General features: G+C 31.8%; 1 protein-coding gene across 1 annotated transcript in view; it reads left to right on the forward strand.

The window, feature by feature from the left end:
• Window positions 1-1,787: 1,787 nt before the first annotated feature.
• The window catches only part of LOC134694200 (collagen alpha-1(I) chain-like), a 98,670-nt gene continuing 79,791 nt past the window's right edge, over window positions 1,788-20,666 (forward strand). Inside the window, exons 1-2 of the mRNA XM_063555196.1 lie at window positions 1,788-1,921; window positions 2,316-2,960. Coding sequence (XP_063411266.1) covers window positions 2,381-2,960 — 580 coding nt within the window. The 5' untranslated portion in view covers window positions 1,788-1,921; window positions 2,316-2,380. The remainder of the gene's footprint in view (window positions 1,922-2,315; window positions 2,961-20,666) is intronic.

Genomic DNA, 20,666 nt, shown 5'->3' on the forward strand with positions numbered 1-20,666 from the left:
CATCAAGAACTCCAGATTTCTTTAGCTAGATCTTTTTGAAATTATAAATTCAACATATTGTCACAGGAGGGCTTCTTCAGTTTGAATTTCTTTAGTAAAATATCCCCACTGTAAAAAGGTACTATTACATAATAGACACTGATGTTATCTAATTTGCATAAATTATGTTAAGTCTGGGTGTGTATGTACATTGGCATCATGCCAGATCTGTTTTATTGTGGGACCAGTGCAAACTACTTGAAGATTTAATTCTGCACCAGTAAAAAAAATGAAAGTAACAAAGATAAGATTTTATTAAATAGTCTATTTGACACTGTTATTGAATATTATTTTTTCAACTGTCTGGTTAAAATATGGATCAGTGACAGATTTAATATCATAAAAATTATGCAACTTATAAAGCCTTTCACAAAACCAAATATAGCGTACTTTATTTGAAAAGAGTTGCGGTCAAAAATAGTTGTTCTGTAATAAGAAGATACACAGTGAACCAAGAATTACTTAGTTGTTATGTAACCTAAATGTCCTCTGTTCATCTGAGAATTACTTTCCTTGAGTTGTTGCTTTCTTTTATTTCTTCCTTTACTATCAACAAATTACTTCATCTGAATTGTTGCTTTCTTTTATTTCTTTCTCTACTATCAACAAATTACTTCATCTGAATTGTTGCCTTCTTTTTTTTTCTTTCTCTGTTCATCCACAAATTACTTCATCTGAGATGTTGCCTTCCTTAAGTCAGATGATTCTACCTCTGTTCATCAAAGAGTTACTTCCTTTGAATTGTTTCCTTCCTTCCACTGTTCATCAAAGAGTTACTTCCCTTGAATTTTTTCCTTCCTTCTTCCACTGTTCATCCAAGAGTTACTTCCCTTGAATTGTTTCCTTCCTACTTCCACTGTTCATCCAAGAGTTACTTCCCTTGAATTGTTTCCTGTTCAACTAAGAGTTACTTCCCTTGAATTGTTTCCTTCCTTCTTCCACTGTTCATCAAAGAGATTCTTCCCTTGAATTGTTTCCTTCCCTCTTCCACTGTTCATCCAAGAGTTACTTCCCTTGAATTGTTTCCTGTTCAACTAAGAGTTACTTCCCTTGAATTATTTCCTTCCTTCTTCCACTGTTCATCAAAGAGTTACTTCCCTTGAATTGTTTCCTTCCTTTTTCCACTGTTCATCAAAGAGTTACTTCCCTTGAATTGTTTCCTTCCTTCTTCCACTGTTCATCAAAGAGTTACTTCTATTGTGGTTGCTACCTTCATTGTCTGATGATGATTCTTTTTTTCATTCATTCAGAACATGAGTTGTTTCCCATTTTCAAGAGTTATCTCCCTTGTAAATGACATTCAATTGTCTTCTACATGCTTAAAATGATCATCATTTGAAGCCTTTAATTTGTAATAGAGACCAATCATGCTCAAATCTATTGGCTTGATTATTTTCATATTATTATTTCAAGAACCATAATTATTTGATTGTAGTTTTGATAAAGTTTTGATAATACGAAATTCCTTATCATGTAATTATAAGCTGCAATGGTAAGCAGTTTGTTTTCCTTAAGAAAACATATTAATTGTTAAGGGGTAAAGGTTAAGAAGGTCTTTTGATCTACCTACCACACTTGAAAATTAGATTTAACTGTCATAATTTGTTACAAATATAAATGTAAATGAAGTGCGGGCAAAATGTTTTCTGTATGCTTTTAATTGTCCTTGAAGAGGTGGCACTTGGATATTACACTAGGACACTAGTAGGAGTAAGCTGTACTTCGTAGATTAGCAACACACATGTAAGGATTTTTAACATGGCTATTGGAGTTGTAGGATAATTTTGAATTTTGTCATGTATTGCAGTTGGACCCTAAATTATGTGTGAACCTCATTATACTGCTTTTAAAAATACCATTGAAATACATTTTCTGATTCTGTGTATGTATTTTTCATTTACTGTGGATTCTATATTTTTCTTTGAGTGCCAATATTCATTGATTTTGTGGATACGGGTTTACAACCCATTTGTGTGTCCAATAAAATTTAAATTTCCAATAGACTTGTATGCTGACTTAAGCTAAATCATGAAATCAAGTATTCATGAAAGTACAAATTTTCCTCAATCAAGTAAAATTGGTACCTAAAAAAAAACTGGATTCCACAGTATTTTCATCCAGGTAAGTTGAAATCAATTCTCTGTCTCACAGTATTTTTGGTTTTAAATCAATTTCCACTCAAATATAAAATCTTTTTTTACGTTTTACACATGGCAAAAAGTATCAGATTAGAAAATGTTGTGTTTCAATGGTATTTTTAAATGTTTTGTAAACAGTTTTCATCAACAAGAGGGAGTGATACTAAGCTAATGTTATTTGATTGCCTAAACGAACTAGAGGAATGATGCCATCTCAACTCAAAGTGTTCCATTTTTGGACAGTTCTTGTTGTCACAACTTTTACAATGAACATCCGTGCTCAGCAGCACGGTAAATGTGAACCAATAGTTATACCTTTGTGTAAAGACATCCCATATAACAAGACGATAATGCCTAATGTATTCCACCACCAGTCACAAGTCGTAGCTGGTTCAGAGATTGAGCAGTTATCTCCCTTTCTGGATGCAAAATGTAGTCCCCATTTGAGACTTTTTTTGTGTTCGATGTATGTTCCAGTCTGCACGGTTTTGGAAGAACCTATTCAGCCATGTCGTTCATTGTGTGAAAAAGCACAAAATGGATGTAAAAATTTAATGGAGAAAATGGGATTTATTATGCCAGCGGCCTTTAACTGTGACAATTTTCAAACGAGTGGACTGTGTGTTCATGACGACAAAAATACGGAACTACTTGCAGAAAGATCACAGGCAATTTTCAGACGAACAACTCTTGACCCCTATCCTGGTTTCTTTCACACCAGAACAACCAGAGCCTGGCAGCAATCACTCACAAGTACCACAGCAAAAAACTTTATACCAGAAGGTAGTTTTAGTTAAGCTTATTTAAACTGTCATTTAGTTGAGTGTCAATACAATAGTTCTAGAGGTTGTTATTTAGATAACACACTATCTCACAAATTCTTTCTGAAAAAATTGCGCTTAACATTATTCAAATATTTTGTGTCAAAACATTCAAATACAAAGCAATTTATACCTAAGAATTTATTTCAAATCATAAAACAATTATGAAGTAGCCACACTGTTTTAGTGTTGTGTTGATCTAATTCAGGAGATAACAAGCTGCCTCTGACCACCCAACAGTGATTCAGGACAGTAGCAATCATAAAATACAAAGATCAACTCAGTATCCAGTAGTTATCACAGTGGTTCAAGTCATAAAATAATTACACTATGACTCGACCTTAACTGCACTCTAGGAATCATTATCATAAAACACATAAACCATTCAGTTACTATTACTTATTACATGTTTCACAAAGCATACCTGAGATACTAATGTCAGTGTTCTAGGCAATTAGCATAGGGATATTCTCAAAATGTATAGATAGTATGAAAGGTTTCTCAAAGTGTAAATGAACTTTTTGTCATATCATTGATAAGGTTTCATGTTCTTGAATTATTCATAGCATGAAGGTTTTTCTAACCCTAGGCATCATGGCTTGAGCTGTATTTGGCACAGTTTATCAAAATTTTAGGCATGCACTTCTCTTCAACTTCATGTTTGATTTGGCTTTCAACTTTTTGTATTGAGTGCCACTGATTAGTCTTATGCAGACAATTGGATGTCTTGATATATATAGCAAATTTTAAGTCTGTTTCATTGATGAGTTATTTATTCTTGTGCGTTGTAAGTTCTCAATTCAGAAGCTTTTGATTCAGGTTCTTTCCTGTTCCAATAAAGTTTTGCAAGATATAATGTTTGAATTTTTGCATTTCATTTTTCACATCTATAATGTCAAATATATCATTCACTGCTTTGACTAAATGTCTATCGATTTAAGGACATTCATGTACATTTTCTCTATCCCAATTCTTACTTCCCCTGAGTGTTCATTGATGTCATTTACGCTGATTGACCTCTAGTACTGTGGATTCATTATTATTCGTTGAATACAAATTTCTCAGGGATTTTGTGGGAATAGGTGAACCAAGAAATTAAATGTTCAAAGAATGACAAATGTTCTAAGGGTTTGTTATAATAAAGACACTTAGTAAAACAATAAAATTAAATGTCCATGAACAAGCAAGTTTGCCTTCATCCAAGAAAACTGGTGCCCACGAAAATAAATGAATCTACAGTAAACCTGCATTTAATATGCAATACAAATATAACGGACATCAATTTCTAAGCTCGTTTTTTTTGTAACATGTGAAAGAAAATAAAGCAAGAAATAGCTGTGTTGGCAGACTTGAACAGTTAACACCAGAAATAGCATTTTGTTGATTTAAACAGAACATGGCATTATAATTATGCAACCTGCAACTTTTTAACAGGAAGTTGAGACATTAATTGGGATATAAACAGCTATTGTTTATAATGCCAGGGTGTTTGTGGGTTAATTTATGTACATCTCTTCCCATTCTGATTCATCCAACGTTTTATTTGAAATTTTGTCTCTTTTTAAGTTACGGAAGCTCAATTTAGGCATGGATTTAAGAATTTGTTGTTACTTTGATAATTAATAACAAAGATTATGATACGCATGTTTATATTTTCGGCATTTAATATAGTACAAAAAATGTAGTATTTTTGAGATTTCTTTCATTTTGAAATTATCTATTTTCCCCCACCTTAGAAGCAATATACCAGCTTCACCTGCATATAGGATATAAGTTTCCAAACTTTTTCGTACTCAAGATCATGCAATTTACTTTATATGTAAAGGCACAACTTTTTATTTCCCACTTACCATAAATTTTGGTAGTTCCAGAGGTATTAGAAATTGTGTTATGAATATTCATTTTGTTAGGCAATGACCACAATAGTTTTTATATCTGCATAATTTAACAAAAACATATTGTGTAGTCCTGACCCCAATGATTTGTTACTATAATTAGAGAAATATTTGTGGCTAATTATTGGTAATTATTAAACCATCATATTTAATTTCTGAATTAAAAGTATTTAGTTTATTAATTAAGTTATTTACTTGTCCATTTATGAAGAGCATAATTTATCCAACTGACACAATTTTGAAAAGCGTGAAATAATAATAAAACTTTTTAAGGTTGAATCTTAAATAGAACAGAAAAATACTACATGAAAGTATTGAAAAGGGTGTCTTGTCCTTTTATGAATATGTAAATAAATACAAAACGTTAATATAAAATAATATAAAATAAAACGAAATGTTTTTATTATGACAACTTGACAGTATAGCAGCAATTCGGTCATCTTGAACTGTCGCGACATTTATAAACAGATTAATTCAGTACTTTTGTTTGAGTACCTTTTGATCAAGTAATACCCTCTTGAACTATGTCACCTTAACACTAGTTCATATGTAATGCTAAAGTGTCGCTGAAGAGCTAATCACAAAACTACGGGAAAAGCGAACTTCCTGCACATGACAGAAATTGAAAACTTCACTTTGGAACTCAGCATTGCTTTGATGTCATCTGTTTAATTGAGTTCTTTATAGTTGTTAATAATTCTGCCACCATATGTTTTTTGTCCATTTGTGACATTAAAACCTGTTTTCAATTACAAAATTTTACCAATTCCATATGTTTTACAATGTATTCTGAGTGACCTTATCATACTAATCAAAACTAAAAAAAGGGGGAGTAAAAAATTCAGAAAACCTATTAAAAATAAAAGTTTAGGACCATGTGGTCAGGTGGGACAGCAGAGGGGGAACAAGTCCTGAGTACCCCCAGATCCACTCTTTGTATTCATTTGAAGAGGTACCCGTTTAAGATTGTAATTCCCCTAGTTTAAATAAAAATTGGGAGGGGGAGGGGTGCTGCAATCATCGTGTCTGTTTGTTCATCCAATTATCTGTTAATCTGCTTGAGACACAGACACAACATATCTTAAAAGTAAGTCATCTTGAATAGATTGTAAAAAACTATGAGTATGGGCGAATATGAAAATGAGATGAAGGACATTAGTCATCCAGTTGTTAACTAGAGAAAGGAATGCTAACTGTATCTTCGTCTCAAGAAGTACAAATTATTATATTAGTCATAAAGGACAAGAATATTTTTGCAAAAGTAGACATATTAAAGACTGAAAAAAGTTAAGTTGTTCATTCTGTCTCTCTCAGTTAAGATCGTCAATTTTGCACATATATAACTTGCGTCACACAGCAAACACTTAATTCTGAGGCTGAAAGTTATTAAAACATTACTTTGCAAGCAAAATGACTTAAACATGATCTTCAATTGATATTATAATTTTAGGGCCATAATGACACAATATAAGAGAAAAAAATTATAAATACATTCAGATGCTTCAATTTTAAAAGTAAAAGAAGTAAATGTTAGTGTGTAGTATCCTTTGGCACTGAGAATACTATTTATAACACATATAGTAGTCTTAGCTTGGCTTTTTCATGTTATATGTTCATAGTATAGTCTTAGTTTGGCTTTTTCATGTTATATGACAAATTTAAGACGAAGTAAAAAAAAAAAAGAGATCAAAAGCCTCAATATTGATGCCAAGATTATGCTTGTCCCATGAAGATAAACCTGGGAAAAAATATATATGTTAGTGTTTACCTGTCACTTAACTGTCTTATCAATGATCGTCAAAAATATTTATGATCGCGTAGGGGTGGGCATTATGTTCACGGAGAGTTACGGTAGACAATCGTATCAACTATTTTCATCTGTAAATTATAATACCCTTATGTTTCATGTATCAGAAGGTAAAAATATGACTTTTCATAAAAATTAATTTCCGTAAGACAATTAGCGTGAATTTTGAGATTTGACGTTAAGATAGTTTTAGATTTGTGAGTGTTAATAGACTTTAAAGATCAGTATGAAATCATAAGGACATAAGGTGATTTATGACACTCGAAAATAAATCTCCGTCTGGCGATCAAGTTCAATGCTTTCTTAAGACCAGAGATATATTTATGTTTGTGTAACAAAATATATTGTCTGAATCTATGTACTTTGGGATTATATTGCATACTTCATTTTTTTTTTCGGTGTTCTTTTTGTAACTTCTCAAGTTTTTCTTATCTATATTTTAATATTTAGAATGAAGGTCTTAAATTATGTAAGTCAAGTTATATATATTAATTTCCATAAGTGTTTGTCACTGTGACATTTTGTATGGTACATTCAGATCATAATGGCTTTAAAATCGTGATTGTAAATTTTCAGTCCATTTATTATGTAATTGTACAAAAAATAAGGTTTTAAATCACAGAGGTTCACCTTGACAAATTCTAAGGGCAAAAAGGGTGCTACTATAAGTTTTAATTGGAATGACTCAAAATTGATATTCCAATATTGGATTCACTCAAAATTGATATTCCAATATTGGACTCACTCAAAATTGATATTCCAATATTGGACTCACTTAAAACTGATATTCCAAAATTCCAACAAGGGCAAAAAGGGAAGGTGGAAAAATCAATGGCTAATGATAGAAGCCAGTTTTTGAAATGGAAGTTGTAGGAGGAAACGATTTATCTATGGCAGAAAATTGACAAATGATTCAAACGCATCTTCCTATGAGCAGTGAATATTTTGGGTAGTGCCATACAGTCAGCAATGGTTGCCATATGTCTATGCATAATGCATTATAAATGAAAAATGTAAAGGGATTGGATTAATTAGGATAGTTGTTTGCTCTGAAGTGTATTTGATACTTTCACTTGTTAAATTTTTAAAGATTTTGATAAAATGGAAACCATGCTTAAATATTTTTAGAAATACATTGTTCATGAATCATTGTGTATATAACCAGTAAATTGGTTTCAATTGGTAAATCAATTATGCAAATATTCAGGTTTTCCCACCAATAGATTATTTTACAATCCAGTTCATGGATCCATTCCATGTTTCGGTACATTCCATTAAAGTTTATGATTATATCATATATGTTTAAGCATCAATTTTATGGTGATAGAAATTATCAGTATTAGAATCGTAATAATTAAAATTACAGATTTCAAATTGCAATGATTCAGTAAAAAGTGAAATGTTTGAAAGATGATGTAATTGTCGGAGCACGTCTATTATATAACAAGCAGGTGTAGAAACTATTATAATTTAATGCTGAAAAGTCTGCTTTTTAAAAAAAAACCATTGGCATGCAAGGTTACTTAGCTGCACCCATCACTAAATGTACCTTTGACTTTTTCCCCTGGGCTCCTTGGCAGAGTGGTCTTTTAAGTAGTAAAACATCTAAAGTTAATCAATCACCCAGTTCCTCAGGGGGCTGATGGCCGAATAAATTTAAAAATCAGTCAATCAATCACTTATTCCTCTTCAAAGTTCATGGGTACAACATTGTTTGATTTTAGGGTCAGGGGCGGATCCAGCCATTTTTTAAAGGGGAGGGGTATGTTAACAATATGTCCCTTATCAAATGCAATGATCGTCATAAAAAGGAGTTAATAAAGGACAAGAATACACTTACAGTTTGAGGCAAGAAGAAAAGAAAAACCCGCAAATTGCATAATCGCTCTGTGGTTATTTGTTTTATTTAACCACATTCTGTTAATTGCTTATCATATGCAATTGTAATCGGAGGTGCAGCGAAATTATGATTTAATTAGAATAAAGATAAATTGAGAATTCCATTTGTAGAAAAAAACTGACAATGATGTGAAATTTGATGAAATAACTGCTAAAGCATGTTTATTATACAGGTGTGGATGCCATTATAATTTTATGCTGAATAAGCTATAATTATTGTATATAATTAACATTTTGAACTGATGGAATTCGAGATAGATAAAAATGGAAAGTTATAGATAGAGATATTACAAGCCTTAAGGGAAATAACTCTTTGACCCTGTGTTTATGGAAATTGCTTTGGTGTCATTTTCATAAATATATCATTAGTTTTGAAAAAGCTTATTTTATTTTAATTCTGCTTGCCATCACACCAATGAGGGGCTTTTTTTGGTCCCAGTTGTCTTAGTTATGAGTTCATCTACTGTTTCATTATGAGGATGTATGAACACTGAGTGAGGTGCGCTCAACTCCAACCTTAATTGACTAGAATTGTCAGTTTTCCAGCCAAAGGTCTTTCCTCCCTCGGGGCATCCAATTTTTTCCTTGTCTGCCATGAAGAAGCCAAGAGTTCTGAAAATGGTGTTAAACACCAAAAGCAAACTCACTGTTTTAAGGAAATTGTATAAACTGGTTAAAATATTTATCTTCCTTAAACCAAGTCTACCTGTGTACTCAGGTTTTGATCTTTAAGTCTTCTTACGAAATTAAAAAGATAGTTACCGGTAAACATGGTAAAGGAAAGAAAGAAAAGGCATGAAAGAATAGATGGTTATAATCATGAATGAATGTAGAAATGTTTTGAGGTAAAAAATTATGATCAAATTTAAAGGATCAGATTAAAAGAATGATGAATGGGGGGTTGAAAAACATGAACGAATTGAAAAAATCAGATTTTAATGCAAATGATATAAGATTAAAACACATGAATGTTAGCAGGTGTTATAACGCCTCGGGTAAGGAGATACAGTTAAGAGATGTGGAATTTGATATCTGTGATCCATGTCAGGTACGATTGTCTACCTTCAAAAAATCTGGTTTAATAGATCTTGATAAAAGTGTTAAAACAGTTTGATATATTCAAAGTGACATTCTTTTTACCTGCTTTATTGGAATTTTTTAACTGTAAAATTTCAAGTATAACGGAAGGGTGGATCAGAATCATGCAAAAACAGGAATTTCTACATAAAAAGAAATTTGGTAAATGTTTGGTAATGTGGGGTCAGGATATGTTCATTTTATCTATCCTCTGAAAAAAGATTTCCTGTTACATGAAGCTCTCATTGAAAACTCTTTGTAAATATTATAGCAATTTAAACAGGAGAAAAATCATAGCTTATATTATTTAGATATGAAAAATTCCCATGAAACACTTGAACACAAACACAGCCTCACAGGTGAACAGGATACAGATGGAGGTGTTGACCTGTTGTCAATATTCTAGGATGAAGGTTGGGGTACCAGATCTATATAGACAAATTGTGCTTGAGACCTGGTTTCTGTTTCGTTGATCAGATGTTATACAGAGTGTATAACACCTTGCCTAATTATCAAAGGCATAATTACCTGGTTTTTGTTAATATGTGTAATGATTACGTTTAACCAAACTGACAGCTTGTGCGTTTTTTACATGAAAAAATCTCAGAAATTTGGGTTTTTGTTGTATTTGATTAATTATGCATACAGTAAGTCCTCCTACAAGAAATGTCTATTTCTATCAAGTAATAAAATGTCTGTTTCGTCATGTTTCATATCAGTGAATTCTCAATAAGTGTGAAAAAGGCTCAACGCTTATTAACAGGATGTGAGTTTTAAAAGTTACTCGCAACAGCAAATAACTATCTTCTCAAGACTGTAGCGGAAAGACTAACATATAAAACACAATATTAAAAACGCCTTTAAGTAACTTAGTCTATATATCTTAGAAATGATGGTTTAAGTACCATGCATTGGCAAGATTTCACTCTATGAGAATCTTGGTCAAGTTTTAAGTGTAGTGGATTTAAAGCAGCATCATTTATAAATTTTACTGTAGATTTTGAATGCCCTGAATGGAGGCTGCTTAAGAACTTGGTCAAGTTAAATGTGAAGATTCAAAGTTTAATTTATAGGATTTTACTGTAGAAATGACCTTAATGAAGGTTGCTTATGAAACTAATGGACAAGTTTAAATGTGTGGATAAAGCTCAATTTATCAGATTTTACTGTAGAAATGACTTTAATGAAGGCTGCTACAAACTTCGTCAAGTTAAATGTGTTACATGGATTCAAAGCATCGTTTATTAGATTTTACTGTAAAAATGACCTTCATGGAATGACCTTACTAAAAGTTGCCAAGAACTTGGTCAGTTCACCCTAACGTTTACTATAAATTATTGTTAGTATGACATCAGAGGGGCAATGTTTTATAGAGAATGTAAACACATTATATCAATTGTTGATAAGAAACAGATTCTGTTCTGCATATAATGTCATATTTTTACTCATCCTTAGTTTATTGAATGTTTGTTCATGTTTTTTTGCCATTTGTTCTGTATCTTTATTGTTCAAGGTTTTGAAATGCAGTCATCACTTAAGGGGGCTCCTGGGTATAAATGATTTTTTTTTCCTAATATAGGATTTCCCTATATTTTTTCATAAATGAGCTTTATCATATACTTAAAAGAAAAATGAAATAAAAAAATGGGGTCACCGTTCATTTAAGCTAAAATCTGCCTCTGGAAGAAGCATACATTTTTGTTAATTTCCTTTTTTTCTGTTGAACTAATAGGAGAAAAAGAGGAAATATCGAAATAAAAAAAGAACATAATATAAGAAATCGCTTAAATTTTACAATTATTTAGTTTATGTACAGTTTATTTGAAAACAATAATAAAAAATATAGGTCACCGATGAGTTAAAAAGATATTTCAAATTTAAGGCCAAAAAATGGCATTTTTGCACCAAAGGGAGATAATTTGGAGCGTTTTCAATTTTTAAAGTCATCTGGGGCCAAACCAAATCAATTTTTGGGGTTGTTTTTTGTACCATATCATAAAGTAACAACTAATAGTGTATAAAAAATAACTTTGTAATGAAAAGATAAAGGTTTAATTTTTTGCTAAAATTTTTGTACCCATGAGCCACCTTAATGCCAAAATTGTTTTTTTTAGATTCTCTTTGCAGGTGGTTAAGTGGCCTTGTATTTTGGTTTCATCCCCTTTCTTTAATGGTTCCAAAATACACTTTTTTTGGTTCTTTTTCTGTCTTGTTTGTTCTATATATATTGTAATTGCATGTAACACAGTTGTATTATTGCTGAGGGAAACAGAAACCATGTCCATTATTACCTGTCTTTATAAATCTGGTACCTGAGAGAAACAGAAACCAGGTCTTTAGACTTTTATCTCCTGTCTTTATAAATCTGGTACCCAATCCTTACATTCTAGAATACAGACAACAGGTGACATATATTACAAGTATAATTATCATCTTACAAGTTGACATTACTTTTCTTACAATACATGTACCTGAACTTTGAGGTGGAACATACATGTACCTGAACTTTGAGGTGGAACATTGAATTAGGTCTATACATTCTTGACAGCTGTTTCTAAACAAACCTCTGAACTTCTGGAAAACAAATGGTGTAATCTAAGGACCATAGAGACAATTTTCCTAGACATTAAAGAGAGGTGGTAAAGGGTTATTTTCTTGCAACATGTTTTGCCATTTTTTATTTCATGTGCAGCCATAAAAAATGTTCGTTATTCACTGTGTTTCGTGAAATCGGTAAAAAGAGGGAAATTTTTAATTGTTCGTTCATAGTGAAATGGCAATTTTATTTTGCATTCTTCCGTGCAGATACCCCTTTTTACACCCTCTTAAGAAATGGTTCAAATCAGGGGGAGGATTAGAAAGGCATGTAGACTTTAGATAAATGGACTATCACACGATGACATGCAGTTCTGTTGCCTGGCGCATTTTAATTAGGATGCCTCGTTAATAATTACGGATAATTAATTGTTTTATTATACTGATGAAGATGAGTCAACATGGAGAGGACTCCCACTGTGGATAAAATAGTCATTAAGTTCATAGTAATTATAATAAGTGAAATCACTTTGAATTATTTTTGTTAAATATGTTTACTAGAAGAAAATCGCTTCTAACTGGATTGAAGCTGTCTCATGCACAGTTTGGCTGCGGAGCCTCAAAATATCAAACTTTCAAAAATTATATTTGTTAAATAAAATTGTGTACTGGAAAAATGTTTCTTCTTAAACTGGAGTGAACCTCACAGTAATGTACTAGTCTTACAGTCTGACTGAAGTGCTGCAAAACATATCATACTTTAAAAAAATATTTTGTTTAATTTGTTTGCTGGAACATCGCCTCTTACTGGTAAATGAACCTCATGGGCAGATCAAGCCATTTTATAAAGAGGGGTTACCAACCCAGTTAAAAGGAGGGGGGGGGTACAACCATGTCCTTATTCAAATGCATTGATTGGCCCAAAAAAGGGGGTCCAAAGAACCCCCCCTTTTGGAAATTTTTGGCTAAGGGCCTGTGGTATAGTGGCATCAAAATATCAAAATAAGAGGTAGTGGGAGATAAATAGAGTATAGTTGGCCCTGAAGACGTTGCCTTTGAATATTAAATTTTGTTCTAATGTTGTGTTGTTATTGCTGTCCAGGTTAGAGGGAGGATTGAGTGCTCACAAACATTGTTAGACATTTAGCCTCATTATTTATTTGCCTGTCCAAAATCAGGAACTTTTGATTCAGTAGCTTTTGTTAGTTGCTGTTTTCCATATTTGTTTGTTTTGCATATCTCTTGCAGTGATCTTTTTGATTGGTTAACATCATTTCTTACATTTTGATGATATTGTTGAAGGTCGTAAGGTGACCTTGAGTACATTCTTTTGGTCCCTGGTGGATAGTTGTCTCATTGGCAATCACATACCACATCTCTTTTATCATTTTCATATACATATATTAGAAGAAAAAGATGTTTTGATAGTCTGATGAAAAAAAGAATATGAATTAAACAGAGACTGAAAGTTCTGCCATTAAAACCAAATTCAAAGAAATTGATGAGAAACATTTTGATATTACATAAGACAATTACCACTGATGAGAATTGAGTTATATAAGAATAAGTTCAAGATGTAGTAACAATTTTGATTACTAAGGATGTGAGTTATCAATCAGAGACCAAATAATGTACATGTAAGAAACCTACACTGGAACAGATGCAGGAATTTTAAAGGAGGGGGGCTTAAATGGCAGAAAACCAAATATATAGTAAAATTCAAAAAATCTGACATTTTATACTGTATACTGTTTTACCTCTGTCTGTCCATCAGTCCGTCGTACCGTCCGTCAGTCAGTCCGTCCGTCCGTCAGTCGTACCGTCCCACAAAACTTTAGTCACATTTTTCTCAGGAACTACACATCAACCCTTTCTGTAATTTGGTATCAACATTTATATAAGTCAGCCATACCGTGTGATGTGTTTTCAGATTCATCATTCATCGACTTCCTGTTTACCGAACACTTGTATGATTTTACACATGATATATATAGCCAAGTTGAAAATTTTCGTCACATTTTTCTCAGGAACTACAATACAAGGATTTCTGAAATTTGGTTTCAGGGTTTATCTAAGTCAGCTATACCGTGTGATGCATTTTCAGATTGATCACTTGACAACTTCCTGTTTACCGAACACTTGTATGATTTTACACTTGATAGCCAAGTTGAAAATTTTCGTCACATTTTTCTCAAGAACTACAATACAAGGATTTCTGAAATTTGGTTTCAGGGTTTATCTTAGTCAACTATACTGTGTGGTGGGTTTTCACATTGATCATTTGACAACTTCCTGTTTACCGAACACTTGTATGATTTTACACATGATAGCCAAGTTGAAAATTTTCGTCACATTTTTCTCAGGAACTTCAATACAAGGATTTCTGAAATTTGATTTCAGGATTTATATAAGTCAGCTATACCGTGTGATGCGTTTTCAGATTCATCACTGGACAACTTCCTGTTTACCGAACACTTGCATATTTTTACACTATTGATATTATCCACTCGCGGCGTGGGTATCATCAGTGAGCAGTAGCTCACTGTGAGTTTCACTTGTTTTTATTGGCAACCAGTGGGGAGTGTATGCTGTCTATCCCCCTCCCCTTTGATCTGCTTCATATAAGTCATCCTTAAGTAACCAAAGAATTAAAAGCTGGTTTTAAAAGTCATTTCACTTTTTTTTTAAATAGGCTTTATTTGTCATTTTTGGAACTTTTATAGCTTATTTTGTCATACCACATCTTTTTAATTTTATATTCAAAGTTTTACCTTTCTACGGTCATAAAAAAGCTTGTTTAACAGTTCTCAAAACACTTTGTTTACTCTAGAGGGCAAGGGTTGTGAGGTAATTTGTAATCATTGTGTTTACTTTGTTGAAAAGAATGTTTTTCCAAAGTAAGATGATCAGCATGTTAATCAGAACTGTCAGTATTCAATTGTGCCAAGTAATTATTCTACTTGTCAAGTTATGTTTTCTCTCTCATTTACAATGCATTCTGGGTTTTTTTTACTTCAAACTACCTAATGACCATACATCTAAATAACAACAAAGTGGTAGAGAAGGTACAAGAATAATAACACAGGTGCCAAATTGAACGATTGTTGATATATGGTTTCTTTAAATAAAATTCAAACAGTCTGTTTTTTGGTTTTTAAGCTGTTAAAGTAACATCAATGCTTGAAATAAATGTTAGAGGTAACAAATTTAGATTTTACCAGATTTTGTTTATTTCAAATACAAATTGATGTAAAATTTCATAATTAAAACTCAATTATTTGGAATTTTGAAGGTCATTGTTTTTGGCATAATATCTTTTATATTTATAAAAGGCAGATGACAGTTAACAGCTATTTATTTATATTCTATGTGTCCAACTCAAAAATGTACAGTTATATAATAAAAAAAAAGATGTGCTCATTTAAGCTTGTTTTAAATCTGAATTGATTTTGAGAAAGGTCCTCCACCTGTAAAACGTTTTAAAATGTATAAATATTTTTTCAACCATGAAATCATAAGGTTCCGTTGTAGTGTTCTATAAACTACCTAGTTTGTTAAGATCACCTTCGCATGTAAGTGGAATATAAGCTATAAAGTTTAACCGAATTTGTTTTAAAACTATAATCCCATGGATTTACGATTGAAGTTTAATTAAATTAAAGATACAGTCAGCCCCTCCTTCTAATCTGTGTATTTCAGTGCAGATTTAGATATAAGCAGCAAGGTGTTGATTTTGGAATTTAACTACATGTATGGGGTCAGTTGGAGAGCCTTAGTAACATGTTAATCATTGATGTAGGTACATGTAGACATGTTCTTGATTATTAGTGTGGCAGTCACTCAGATCGCGTACTATTTTATTCCAGCCACACTGATGAGTTATTTGTAGAAGAAACATGTTTCTGGTGTTCAAAATTTTAATATTGGTATCTATACAATACTATGAGATCGAGTTGTAAAGATGCTCAGCTGGCAGGCTATAGATTTGATATCAATATTGATAGAATAATAAACCATTTTCTTATAAAACAGGACATAAAATAAACTCATTTTAGAAATGCCATTATGTTGTAAAATGCCTACAAGTATCACTTTGATATTAATGACAGAAACTGAATTTTTATAAAAAAATGTCATAAGAATAAAATAGGTACATGTAGTTGCTATAAGTCAAGAATATTTTAAAATTTGAAAGGACCACTTTTGAATGGTCTGAAATTAACATTATGTTAATTTATAGGTTTCCTTTAGACCCTCAGATTACAGGTGATTTGTATAATTCTAATCTTTTAATCTCATGCCTTGAATAAATATTAAACAATTTATCAATCAGTTGATAAGTTTAATATTCCATTCATAGAATAAATATTGTGTTGTGATATTTTGCTTAACAGTACAAAGTAAAGATATAATATGTTGATGGTAGATTGAATAGGGGTGGGAATGGGGAGTGTACTGATTAAATTTGATTATTGTAAGTCAAACTTCAAAAGGCATTTTCTCTTCAAATGTGTACTTTATTTGGCCTTTTTAACTTTTTTGGATTCAAGCATCACTGATGAGTTTTTTGTAGTAGTTACTAAATACAAATGTTAATCCTGGTATCTATGATGAGTTTATTTAATGCAAAATTCAATAAGTCAAGAACCGTAAATGCTTTATGCTTTATGCACTGGTAGTTGATGTCATTTTCTCATGATTTTGTGATTTCTTGTCTCAGCATCAGCTAATTATGTGATTTATTATTTCAGTATCAGTTGATCATGTGATTACTTGTCTCTGTTTTAGTTGATCATGTGATTAATTTTCTCTAAGTATCTGTTTATCATGTGATTGGTTATCTCAGTATCAGTTGATCATGTGATTAGTTATCTCAGTATCAGTTTATCATGTGATTGGTTATCTCAGTATCAGTTGATCATGTGATTAGTTATCTCAGTATCAGCTTATCATGTGATTGGTTATCTCAGTATCAGTTGATCATGTGATTAGTTATCTCAGTATCAGTTTATCATGTGATTGGTTATCTCAGTATCAGTTGATCATGTGATTAGATATAGGAAGATGTGGTGTGAGTGCCAATGAGACAACTCTCCATCCAAATAACAATTTAAAAAGTAAACCATTATAGGTTCAAGTACGGCCTTCAACACGGAGCCTTGGCTCATCTTTACTTGTTTGATAATCAGTTGATCACGTGATAAATTATCTCAGTTTTAGTTGATCATGTGATTGATTACTTGTCTCACCATATGATTACATATTAGCAATAAAAGTGGCAAATTTATATAAGATTACTGACCATAGTATCTGATTAGTTTCTGATTGCTTATATCAGTATCATACGCTCATGTGATTACTACAAGTAGCAGCAGAAATATGTCTTCAGTTTATGTGATTACCTGATTTTTGGTGAAAGTTGATTTTGTGATGAACAATTTGTTTCTGAGATAATTATTATGTTAACAGATCTATTAAGTATCTATCATGATATGTAACTCTAAAAAATACTTATCTCAAAATTAGGTGATGAATTGATATCTTCTAGCTGCTAGCTATGTCAGGTTTCTGCTGATATGTCAAGCAGTTTCTAATCTCATCATAAGGTGATAATTTGATATCTTTTAGCTGCTGGATATGTCATGTTTCTGATGATATCTCATGCAATATCTTAATCTCATTGTTAAGTGATGATTTGATATCTTCTAGCTGCTGGCTTAGTGTCAGGTTTCTGCTGATATGTCAAGCAGTTTCTAATCTCATCATAAGGTGATGATTTGATATCATTTGGCTGCTGGCTGTCATTGTTTCTGATGATATCTCATGCAATATCTAATCTCAATAGTAGGTGACGATTTGATATTCTGATGATATATGATGCAATTTCTAATCTCATCATAAGGTGATGATTTGATATTATTTGGCTGCTGGCTATGTCATTGTTTCTGATGATATCTCATGCAATATCTAATCTCAATAGAAGGTGACTATTTGATATCCTGATGATATATCATGCAATTTCTAATCTCATCATAAGGTGATGATTTGATATCATTTGGCTGCTGGATATGTCATGTTTCTGATGATATCTCATGCAATATATGATATCAATATTAGGTGATGATTTCACTGCTGTTAAGTTGCTGAGATATTTATTAGTCTGTAGTCATTAAATTACTGATATTGAAATGGTACATGATCATTTTGATTTGAATAGTTGATGGTTATGGGATTACTGTTGACTGTTGACTGATGTAACTTTTTTTTATATATCAATTATTTCAAAGAAAACTTTCAAAAATGGAATCACACTCTGTTGATGCTTTTAAATATTTGGCATTTAACTCTAAATTGTAAAAAAATATTGAATTCACAATTGGAGCATGCTGTAAATAAAATTATAACAAATGTACCAAACAGAAATAACTTGATAACAGACTGATCGTATATAATGTCTTATTTAAAATAAATTTTTTAGATTAATGTGTCTAAGATGCTATTGAATTAGATATAATTATTGCAAAAATATGAAACTTGCAACTGGAGTATGTTGTCAATTAATACAAATGCACCAAGCATTGATCATAAATTATGTCATGCTATTTTAAAAAAAAATTAAATAATGTTCCAAAAACGTTATTAAATTAGATATATTGCATCAATTATAAACTCTTATTTAAATTTTATTGTACATAAATTTCATAATTTTTTTGCAATTGCATCTTATATAAGTGTTACATTTCTGCACACCATTAAATCAGATTGCAAATTCAAACAGAGCTGGGTAACATTCTGGAATTTAAAGTTACGGACTTGTAGTGGCAGGCGTGTTGGCAGGTCTCTGTGACTTAATATATCAGAATTTTATCACACTTCTTATCATCCTATTTGTACATTGTTAAAACTTTCTTCAGAAACTTGAACCCTAACATTAACTCATTTTGTGCATAACTTTTGTAACAAATGACATATTTTCTAAATTTAAAGTAAATCTTCACATATGTTAATGAGTTCTCAGTTGCTATAATACTGTGTTGACAGTTGTTATAAATGAGACAGGAGAATATGATACTGCTTCTTGGGTTGCAGCATATACTAAAATGTGGTCCTGTCTTTTAAAGTTTGGATGCAAAGTTAACTGTGCATCAATTTTGAATCAATTTTTTTTGGGGGAATACCTGAAAAGCAGCCTATTAGTCCTGGAATTGTTTGGCTCAACATAATCCTAAAAGAAAAGAAGACCTATCATTTTATCTGGTCATACATTATTATGCCTCCAAGCTCAGACCAGTTCTTACAACAAAGCATGCTTGGAGGAGCAGTGGCAAATGTTTATTTAGTCTATGTTGTGACTTGGCAGGATAATCAGTTCCTAAAACATCCTAGACTTTGTGGCCATCATGACTCATTTACGATAGTTTTTGTTCTCATAAATTGTCATGTTAAAGTTTAAAATAATGGAAAGTGTAGACTTTGTTTTAGAAGATTCCCTTGAAAAATGTGCTACTTTATCTGTCATTTCTCTGGAGTTTAAAAAAGGTGACTGTTGGGAGAATTTGATACATCTTGTTTAGTGTAGATGATTGTTCAAGGGCTAGAGTTCAGACAAATTATGAAATATAATCTTGAACATGATACTTTTGTCATGATAAAAAGTAATTGATTGATTGTGTCAACACCAATTCAACCAGTGACCAAGAGTTTGAGTGTATACTAATTATAATTTAATGAAAAGACGGAAAGTAAATAACTGCTGGTTGCTGTTTTTTTATTTCAAAATCTCAGTATGAACTCGAACACAAAGCAAAATATCATGCTCAGATTTACAAGAAAAAACAGACAGACTTCAGGCCTCCGAGTCACCCAGTGGTCTAAATATTGGAACTCATTATCACTATCCTGTAAGCACTATGGTTGTGAGTTTATGGTAGGTGAGTTCCACTCCAATCTTAATTGACTGAGATTGTCAGTTTTCCTACCAAAGGGGGATGGTTCTCTGTCCCGTCACCAGGCACTCTGGCATCCTCCACCATTTAAAAACTGACTACCACAAAACAGTTCAATAGTGCTGATAGTGGCGTTAAACTCCTATCAATTTGTCAATCAAGGCAGTCAAAAGTTAATATGAGAAAATTTCAATGGTATATTTAAGCATGGTGTGGTGACCCAGGGAATTTTTTATACAGCACTTGAAATTTTGCTGAATTTATTGCAGACCATTTTTCCCAACAGCAACCTCAAAACCAAGCTGTTTATTTTAGAAAATGGAAAAAAATTGGTAGACTTGCACTATTATAATAATAAAATATCAGAATGAGAAGAAATACATAGAAAAATGTTACATATTTTTGTATGTAAAAAATGTGTTTTTTTATCAGCAAAAGTTGAAGTATATGAATATTAAATGCTCAGTTTCATTAAGATATCGGCATGAATTTTATTAGTTAAATTTTGA

Source organism: Mytilus trossulus, chromosome 13 (assembly GCF_036588685.1).
Source record: "Mytilus trossulus isolate FHL-02 chromosome 13, PNRI_Mtr1.1.1.hap1, whole genome shotgun sequence".
NCBI lineage: Eukaryota > Metazoa > Mollusca > Bivalvia > Mytilida > Mytilidae > Mytilus > Mytilus trossulus.